The 10,872-nt window shown below is 40.6% G+C and overlaps 1 protein-coding gene across 1 annotated transcript; it reads left to right on the top strand.

Annotated features, from left to right (window-relative positions):
- Positions 1-2,539: 2,539 nt before the first annotated feature.
- On the top strand, positions 2,540-3,781 carry LOC149827241 (putative F-box protein At5g62060). Its single transcript, XM_090018474.1, has one exon. The coding sequence runs from the start codon at positions 2,540-2,542 to the stop codon at positions 3,779-3,781; it is 1,242 nt and encodes a 413-aa protein (XP_089874600.1).
- The last annotated feature ends 7,091 nt before the right edge of the window (positions 3,782-10,872 follow it).

Genomic DNA, 10,872 nt, shown 5'->3' with positions numbered 1-10,872 from the left:
CAAGGCTGAGCGTAAGTGACCTCAAGGCTTTTACCAACCAGATGCCAGCCAATGTATGGTTGGTGAGGGTCCGGATCGGGAGCAATAAGATTGCACAAATATTTGTGCATTAAGCACCTGATCACCCTCCATCTTGGGGACAGGGCCTGATGGAGGGCGATCCGGTGCTTAATGCACAATTTTTGTGCAATCATATTGCACCCATCTTTTTATGGTTGGTGATGGTGGGTTTTCCTTTTGCCTTAATCTAATCTTTCTCTCTATTAATTTATAGAGAAACCATAATGATCCCATAAATGGATCAGGTCTAAACCATTTTGGCTCTCGGATTTGGACCAACGCAAATTCGAGAAACGAGCTGTATGCACATTTTTTTGGCCTTTTTGTTTTCTGTGTGGATCTACAGAGGGCATGGTTGACTCCTCTTGATCCAGTTCTGGATTCGCCTCCGAATACACATGAGAATTTGGATCTTCCTGCGCCTTCGGGGCAGCGATGCAAAAATTCTTCTGGATCTAGATCATGATTGCCCTTGATCCCCCTTGATCAATTTGTTTACGATATTTATAAAGATCAAACCCAAATTTTGTGGAGATCTAAACCCGCTTTATAGCTGTACATATAAAAACCCGAGTGAATTGATAGAGAAATTCAAAATTTTAGGTAATTAACAAATGGATCAATATCTTTACAACTATCCTTATCCAACACTAATTACCAAAGTTATGAAGTTTCCTGTTCAACCATCTTAAGTGGGTTTGAGCTTAACTTGATTTATTCTTGAATAATACCCAAAATATTCAGAAACTGAGCTGTCTTGAGCTGATTCATATCCAATCAGACTTGAACTCAAATTTGCAATGGACAGACATGGCTTGCACCTAGACTGAATCCAACCTGATGTAAACTGGGAGGGCCCGATTTGTGAGAAACCATATCTCAGAAAGACAAGAAATTCAGAGAAAATGCTGAAAAATAATATGAAATTGCAGGAACTTAACAAAATTCTCATCATTATATATATATATATATATATATATATATATATATATATATATATATATATATATATATATATATATATATATATATATATATATATAATCATGTCTCCCAAATCCGAGTCCAAGTAAACTACCTAATTTGATAAACCCTTAAAAAGATAAAACTTATCTTAATTATCTTAATTTAATTAAATCTGAATATGGAATCCAAGATTCATTATAAAATGATCCGAATACTAAAAATATCTAAACTAAATAATATAGATTGCAAATGATCTAATAAAAGAAGTGAATCCGAATTTGCATGGCTTTGCGCCTGCATCACAACCCAACCAATTAAAAGGACGAAAGCACCAAGACCTGCCTAACATATTAATACTAGTTCCATGTAAACAAATTAGGGGTTCAAAATAAAAGGAATCGCTAAATTTTTGCAAATTCCACTTCATGGATCTAACCCATTTAGAACCCTAGGGGTAGGGCCTAGACCGTCAGATGGGTGGCATTCCTATGAGAGTCACTCTCGTGCGCACAAGCTGACATCCAACATAGGCTCTTGGGGCAAGGGTCCTAGCCTTGAAGTTTTATGCTTTGAGGCTCGATGATAGGTCTAGGCTGAGTCAGCGCAACCAGGTCTTGGAGCCCATATGGGGTTTATTTCTGTAAAAAAAAAAAGAAAAAGAAAAAAAAAGTTTTTAAAATATATAGATAAGTAAATGATAAATCAATGAATATCTTAAAAGAGACGTAGCGAAGGGAAGAAAGGGACGATTTCCTGATACAGAGTTGCCTTTTATCTGAAATTCTATGCCAGGTAGTATCTTTTGCAAAATTTCAGAGTCAGTCCTATGTTCTTCTGGCAATTGCCAAATAAGGACCTGCCTTAACCTACCTTTACCCTCACGTAACTAACCTGAGTTAGATATTTTAAACTACCAACAGTACCCTTTACTTTCTATCTTTACCAATTTAAGTTGAGTTAAATATTTTTAAATGCTTTAGTTAAATCTCTTTACCCTGGATGGATCCAACCACAAGATCTATGTTCCAGCCCTGGGTGGGAACGCTGATCCATTTTGGTTATTCGTAAAGATCATAACATTTTAAGGGTGCTAGATGCATGTTCATAACATGCACTACTTTTATTGAATAAGGATAAATACCAAATTTACAACACTTTACACCATTTTTTACCATGGAGGTTAACTCAAAAAGGTCCTTGTTTTCACCATTAACCTAAGACTACATTAGAAAATTTAGAAAAACTGGTGCTGCAAAGGGAATTCTTTAGAAAAAAATAGACCTGGATCAGAAAATTACTAAAAGAAGCAGTAAGCAGGATTCAAGAAATTAATTACTTGGTTTCTAATGTGATATACTTGTGCTACATAATCTCCTAGTGTGAAGGACGTTGTTTAACTGAGAAAATAGGGCAGGATAGGAACTGCTGTAGCAATAGGAAAAACCAAAAAAAATATAGATATATATTCCTATCCTGCCGTATAAGCATATCACATTAGAGAGAGAGAGAGAGGATGGATGTTTCAATGGACGTGGTTGAGGATATACTGTCCAGGTTGCCGGTGAAGACTCTTCTTAGACTTAGATGTGTTTGCAGAGAGTGGTGCTCCATGATCGACCACCCCGAGTTTGCCAGACTGCACCGGGCTCGAGCGAAGGCTACTCCCAAGATCCTTTCAGTTGGTGATGACCGCAAATCCTTCGTCATCATTAACCCTCGAAAAAGCCAAGACAACAAGCAGGAGGAAAAAGAGGTTGCTGTTGGCACGATGATCAGATCATGCAGCAATGGAGTACTCTGTTTGGAAGAGTTGCACGAAGATTGGGACACCTACGTCCTGTTGAACCCCGCCACCAACAAACGGATAGAGCTTCCCAGACTCCCCCATGTGCCAGGGACGCCGACCACATCGGCTAGCGTGTGGGAGTCCCCTTCCCAAGCCTATAAGCATAGCACATGCGTTCTGGTATATGATTCTGCTTCACAAGTGTATAAGGTGGTTCGTGTGATAGGGAACACTTGCTGGGTGTTTGCTCTCGGTAGCCCTTCATGGAGGACGATTGTGGGCGAGGACAACAACGTCCATCGATGGACATGTGCCATGCTTACACCCCCTGTTGTGAACGGAGCCGTTCACTGGACCTTCTACACATCCTCACCTCAGACTGCTGACAACCCAAGAAAGGGGTTCGTGGTAGCGTTCGATATCAGGAAGGAAAAATTCAGGAAGATTGAACACCCACAAGGACGAACCGATTACGATAGGATGAATATCTTTGAGAGCAACGGTCTCCTGTTCATGTTCCATTGTGATGTGGTTAACAGAGCGGTAGAGATGTGGGTGCACAGCGACAATCATCACAGTGTCTGGACCAGGACATCCCGTTGCGATATGGACGCCGATAGCTGGAGCTTCTATGAAACAATAAGGGCGGGCCCACTATTTCAACGAGAAGGTGAGATCTTCATCGCTTCTATGAGAATGAAAAAGGATAGGAAAAAATTGTGGTTGTCGACGTTCAAGACTTACGATCACGAAGAAGGGAAATTTTCATGGCCTCAAGTCGTTCATGGCTCAAAGCACAACTCTGTCAGGACACCGCTTTGCATATATGTTGAAAGCCTCGCACTGTCTCAGTTTGGTGGTAATTCTCTAACCCCAAATACATCTCGTCTATGTATGTGTTTATCTCACTTACATGTGGGAAACCGTTTGGGAAACAATGTGTTTTCAGAACTTATGGGAAACTTCTAAAAAATAATTAATGGGAAATACGTTTTCCATCAAGTGAGAAACAGTTTCGCATCACATGGAAAAGTTATTTTAAACGACAAACTTATTTCTCTTATTTAGTTGGGAAACATGTTTCCCTACTTTTTCTGTAAGTTTTTCTTAAGTATGATTTTTTTTTCAATTAAAATTTGAGATGTACATGTTAATAAAAATTTTAATTGCTTATTTTAGTCATAAAATCAATGTAATCACATATAAATTTTTTAATTATTAATTTTTACTACTTATGATATTCTTCATCCTTATTGTCCATATTTGCACTTTGCTCTACACACACACACACACACACACACTATATATATATATATATATATATATATATATATATATATATATATATAGGGAAACTGAAATATGTTGACAAACCAAATATGTTTGCTGGTATGAATCGAGAGTTTTGTAAGTTTTTTTTTGCAAATCTAACACTGCAGATGCATTCGGCCTGGTCCATTTGCTAGAAATTAAATATCGGATCTTTGTAATCGGATCAAGAAATGCGATTTTTCATGTTTGAATATGAAAATTCTAAGCCATTTGAGTTTCAACCCTTAAAAGATCCTTCTTATGCATCACAATCGGGTGATCTATATAAAACCAAGCGACTAGATCACATCCGTATGATAAAATTTTCAAAAAAAAATAAAAAAATCTATGAAAATCTTGGTTCATACCAGTAAATATATTTAGTTTATAAACATATTTCAGTTACCATATATATATATATATATATATATATCAAATTTCCCATTTCACATAAACTTTAGAAAGCCTCGTTTACTGTTTCTGTTTCCCAACACGTTTTTAGTTTTCATTTCCCTTTGTGGCAACTTTGCTTTATGCTCTCTCACAACCTTAAACTTGCATTATGCAGAGGAAGCAAGCATTGGGTGCCAGACTGCAGACGGTTACTGACTAGAAGCATACCACATTGTTTTTGAGAGAGATACCACATTGTTTTTGAGAGAGAGAGAGAGAGAGAGAGAGAGAGAGAGAGAGAGAGAGAGAGAGAGAGTTTTTACTGAACCTGCAACTTATTATTTTGATTGATAAAAATGGGATCTGCCCCACGGAATATATTTGATATGATAACCACATCACCTGAGTTAGAATATTTCATTAGGACTATTTATGAAGTCTTAAGTCAATGTCAGATTTTTCTTGTAGTGTTGAAAACTTGGTTTTGAACCCCAAACCTCTCTCTTACATGACAACAAAGAACTCTAACTGCAAATGACTACTTACACTAGCCGAGCCGAGCCGAGCCGAGCCGAGCCGAGACAGACCCTCCTTGTTTGTGCTCACTTGTTTATGCTTAACGAGCTGCTCGTAGCTCGGCTTGTCACCTGCACAAACCGAACACTAGAGAGTTCATGGCTAGCCGAACTTAGCCAAACCATCTTGTCACATATTCAAAGCCTTGCTTTTTTCTTTACTCTAGTTCCTTAATTTGAACCGTTTTTTCCATTATTCATTCTCTCATAGAGACGCACTTCTTGTGCGTTTGGCGTAATTTGAAGCATTATTCACTTTTCGGGTCTTACTAAAACATATTCAGACGTTAATAAGATCGGATATGAAACCATGAACCACGTATATTCTTATAGTTAGGCCGGTACCTAGAGGTGTTAAACGGGTTGGACAGGGGCGAATATGACTCCAAATTTTGAGTAATACGCCTGAATATGAATCCTAATCAAAGTAAGATCAATTAAAGTTCAATCCTAATAAGAATTTTACATTTTATGGTGATATTGGGTCGAACAAAAGGGCTCAAAAGAAGCACCGAGGTGGTATCCCATGTGGTAAGCGGGGTCCTGTGCCAAGCTGAAGGCCCAGATTCGAATCCCTCTGCCACATGGGGCTTAAGAGATATCTGGTAGGGGTCTGCCTAACCCCAGCTTGCCTTTCAAAAAAAACAAGGAGCTCGAAAGAAGCACTCAGCTGAATGAAACAAACAAACCAAATTCAAGGTTGACTAGATCAATTTTGCATGGCAAGCCCAACTGAGCTCGAGCTCATTTTGAGTTAAATGAGCCAAGCTTGAGCTGTATAATTTACAAATAAATTATGTGTTTTCAAATTTAAAACAATAATCTTTTTAGTCTATACCATCGTGGTGGTGGTCCTCCGGTGTGGGTGAGAGAGAGAAGATGGGTGGGTAAGGATTGCACGGGAACTGTCCGATCTTCCGATCAGATGCTTCCTGTTGGTTCAACCAGTTTACATATTACAGTGGCTAAATGATATTTCACAAAATCAACTTTTTTTTTTATATTGAACTTGACATTGTTTATATTGAAAAATAAGAACACACATACCCTGCTAGAATAGAAGCTACCTTTACACATTCATACCAAGTTTTCTGATATTAATAGACATTTCGGCTATATGGCACGAGTGAGAGAGAGGGAAATACACTAGAAATGTTAGTAACATATTTTAATAAACATAACAAAACTATTTTACGGGGGCTTAGAAACACCCTCGACAAATTTTGGGGGTAATTTGAGTAATTTCAACGAGTTGTAAGGGTATTTTTGACCCGAAGGATATAGTCATCCCAATTGGAGTTGACCAGCCCGGTCAACCGCATGAGACCCATGTTGGTCTCATACACGTTGACCAGGTAGGGTTTTAAATTTATTTTGAGTTTTAAGGTGGTTTGAAATTTTTGGTTTGATTGAAAAATTGAAGTTCAAACCAACCTCCTCATGGACCAATGCATGCAGGGCCAGCTCTGTCATGCATTGACCATGCTGAAGGTTGTAAGAGGCTCATAACTTTGCCCATCCAAATTCGACAGCATGTTATAAGCTCAGACCAAAAGGTGTTGCATCACATACAAGCTAGTTACCAGAGTCTTTCAACCCAAATTCAGTGACACGTTATGTGCTAAAAAATAGAGAGTTTGAAAGGGATTGAGAGGGAGACTTCACTCCTATATTTGATCGTCAATGCCATATTCAGAGAGGTTGAGTTCTCCTTTGCCAGATGAGCAGCATTCTGCCTGTCGAGAACAATCGAAACCACGGTCTTCATGAAAGTGAGTTGTAACATATTCAAACACTACTTGATTTACAATCTCATTCGCTGTTACAACATTGTCCATGAAAAGCTCTTGAAAGAGGTCTCGAAGGGAAAACCCATAATCTTCTTTTTCGCCTTCACGTTCATCATCAACTGTGAAAAAACCTAGTTCTTGCACCTCTTCTTCCCGTAAACCAGGGACCATGAGAACCTGGTGGTTCTCACGGTGCTCACGAAAATTCTTTAGATATCCATCATTTGGGATTTTTCCCATGGTTGCTTATGAGCTAAGGAAACAATATATATATATATATATATATATATATATATATATATATATATATATATATATATATATATATATATATATATATATATATATATATATATATATAGGGGGGGGGGGGGGGAGGGGAGGGGGGGGGGGGAGTGTGTAAGCCAGTGAGAGAAGAATGACAGGTGCATTTATTTTAAAATATTTCAAATCTCGATTTCAAAGATTCTTTCTGTAACACTCCGATCTGGGACCTCAGGAGTTCGAGTTCGGTTGGTATTACTTCCCAGAGAAAAAGAATACAAAGTGTAAAACCCCCTCCGGCATAGTCGCCGGAGGGGATAAACATTAAGAAAAAAAAAAAAAAAAACTGCGGTTTTTCCCCCCCAAAGGGGGAAACCGCGTAACAAGAGGGGGGAGGATAAGCCTCACCCCCCGAAATCCACGGGAGGGTGAGGGTTATCCTCACCCTGCGTGAGGGTTATAAAAACCCTCACGCAGCCTCCCTCCACCGCACCAAACGAGCGGCAGAGGGAGAGAGACAAAGAGTGAAGGGAGAACGAGAGAAAGAGGAAGACTTACCTGAGGCGGCGGCGGCGGCGACAGCAGCAAGGTAGGCCTCCACCTTCCTCGTCTTCTTCTTCGTTTTTCTGTTGGGAGCTCAGAGGGCCGGCAGCCATGGCTGCCGGCAAGTTGCAGTTAAAGAAAAAAAAATTCAGAGAAAGAGAGAAAAGGGGGGTGGTCGGCCGGCCCCGGCGACCGGCCGACACGGATGGCCGGTCCCGGAGACCGGCCCAGGCGTGTGGGTGCAGAGGGAGGGTCGGCAGGGGCCGACCCCCCCTGCGCCTGAGATCGGAAGGGGTTCAGCCCTTCCGCTGTTTTAATTTGGGGGACCGGTTCGGTCCAGGGCGGACCGAACCAGGTCGGTCTGGGTGCGACCCAGACCGAGCCCACCGGTCTGGGTTGCGCCCAGACCGAGTCCCTTTTAAAAAAAAAAAAAAAAATGTTTGGGGTGAACCGGTTCGGGTCGAACCGGTTCAGACCCAAACCGGTTTGGGGTGAATCGGTTCGGGTCGAACCGGTTCAGACCCGAACCAGTTGGGTGAGCCGGTTCAGGTCGAACCGGTTCAGACCCAAACCGGTTTGATGGACCGGTTCGGGTCGAACCGGTTCAGACCCGAACCAGTTGGGTGAACCGGTTCGGGTCGAACCGGTTCAGACCCAAACCGATTGGGTGGACCGGTTCAGACCAAATCCAGTTTGGGTGAACCGGTTCAGACCCAAATCTGTTGGGTGGACCGGTTCGGGTCGAACCGGTTCAGACCCAATCAGACTTTCTGGATCCAACTAGCAGTTTTGGATCCAGTTATGAGGAGGATCGGAATCCAAACAGACAGGGTTTGGATCCAAATCAGGATTGGATCAGAAAATAGTCTCGATATGGCCCGAAATCCGAAATGTGCCAAGAGATCCATTTGGATCCGTGAGATCCATTTGGATCCGTGAGATCCATTTGGATCCGTGAGATCCATTTCAGTAAAATGGACATATCTTCGCACTCCGAACTCGGAATCGAGCGAGGTTTGGTGCGTTGGATTCGTATTAAAGAGAGGAATCTATTGGTCTATGAACTTCAGTCAAAATAGTAATACAGAAACTGTGGTTTATTTAATAAGATTCGGGAAGGGTATTTTGGTAATTTTAGTAAGAGGTTTTGTGATTAATTCAAATATATTGCTTTAATTACCAGATCCTACTGTTAGAGCATCTTGAGACTCACTCTTGGTGAAAGTACAGATCCGCACTTGAGGTAAGGGATGTTATAAGTAATTTTAGATGTGAATAAACCCTTTACACGTTGTTTGTTATCGTAGTGCTATAGAGGTTATGTGATTAGCATGATAGCTTTGAGTTAGACTATGACATGCATAAATTCCATGCTTGACAATTATGAGTTACTTTAAACACATGTTTATTTTGAGATACATATTAGTGTTAATAAGTCATGCATGATAGAAAGAGATTGAGTTTATGATCGCATGTTAATTGAGCATTTATATCATGCATTGTGATGAGATTGAGTTAGATTAGAGTCTCATTTAATTCATTCATGTGGTGTGAATGGATATTTAGAGTTCAGCATGCAGTACCCCTTAAATCCCGGAAGTGGCGACCTGTGGCAAGGGCTACCTGGTTCGCGGCCAGAGTGCAGCCACCATGGAGAGTGGGCCGCCGGTGATTTAATGATGTAGAGACACTACATCGTTGCATGCTAAGTGAGAGCGGTGTGAGTCCTAACGTCAATATGAGATTAAGAATGAGATTATCGTGATTAGTCATGACTCCACTCGTGAGAGAACGAGTGAACTTTGAATTTGAGAATATGGTTCAATGTGTGAACTTAGTTATGACTTAGGATTTCACTCACACTGATTTGGGACTCTAGAGGATCATGAATGGTTGATAACCATCATGTTTAGGATGTAGCATGAACCATGCCGAGATTGAGAGCTTAACCTCCCGGCTAGCTACCGGTGGGGTCCCCGTGGTGGTTCACTGCAGTGCCTGGTGGTCTGGAGACCACTGGGAGTGTATGGTTCATTGTCTGGCCAACATGTAGAATTGGGGTGTTCTACAGGGTTGCTACGCCCATAGATGGCTATTACCGGTATAGCCAGCCTAGTGATAGTTGTGTGAAAGAGAGTATTTGAGAATGATAATGGGGGAAATTAAAATATACAAACATGTGTGGTGTATCGAGAATTAAAATAAGACTAAGGGCTTAGAGCCCACTACAGTTGTAAATTGTTGTTTATTTACTTATGATTATCTCTTACTGGGTTGTAGACTCACCCCCATTTGTGTTTAATTAAAACTGTAGGTTTCAGGTATTAAATCAGTCGCTTGTGAGCAGTTCTTTTTCAGTCTTCAGCAGAGCAGTGATATATTTCTACTTTCCTTGTCATTGAATAAGATGTAATTGTTTTAGTTATTATGAATGATGAACAATTGTAAGAAAAAGTTTGATTTATAAGAATGAAATAAAAAGTTTTTTTTTTTAGCCACGTTTTCACTGTGTAAGCTTTGCACTCTTTCCTTTGGGAAGTAATACCAACCGAACTCGGACTCCTGAGGTCCCAGATCGGGGTGTTACAAAGTGGTATCAGAGCCAGGTTTACACAGAAAAACTGTTCATCATTCATAATAAGACTCAATGACAAGATGTAAGTCTCTGCTCGAATTAGGCACGTTAATGATTAGATTGTTGCGTGATTAGGAATAGCTAGCGAATGAGGAAACCACGAAGACCCAAGGGCTCAAGACCATGCTGAGCCTTCCGTCAGAGAGAGAAAAGTGTTCATCACTGCAATGGTGATGACTACCGAAGTCATGGCAAGCATGTCTCAAATTGTTATAGATCTTACACCACGACGTCACCAATTTACATCATATTTAGGAGAAGAGATATGTATGGACATGACTACATCGACACTACTTTCGGGCAATAGTCATAGCCCTATGGGCGTGGGACTCACCAATCCCACCGTCAGAGATCTCGGTCAGTATGTGGTCAGATGATGAGAGATTAGATGATGGCTTGATGAGAAGTTACAAGGAGATCATCCCTTAGCGCAAACTTTGCGTTTCAGGGAGGGTTTTGTATGGCTAGTGCAAGGACACAACATATGTTTCGAGCCATTTAGGTGACTGTCATGAGTGCAACCAATTGAGGAATTGTAAATCTGATTGA

This window comes from Nuphar pumila, chromosome 10 (assembly GCF_984573655.1).
Source record: "Nuphar pumila chromosome 10, dmNupPumi1.hap1.1, whole genome shotgun sequence".
Taxonomy (NCBI): Eukaryota; Viridiplantae; Streptophyta; class Magnoliopsida; order Nymphaeales; family Nymphaeaceae; genus Nuphar; species Nuphar pumila.
This window is presented reverse-complemented; position numbering and strand designations above follow the sequence as displayed.

Excerpts from the sequence above, each read along its gene's own strand:
- LOC149827241 (XM_090018474.1), top strand. The coding sequence starts at position 2,540 with ATGGATGTTTCAATGGACGTGGTTGAGGATATACTGTCCAGGTTGCCG.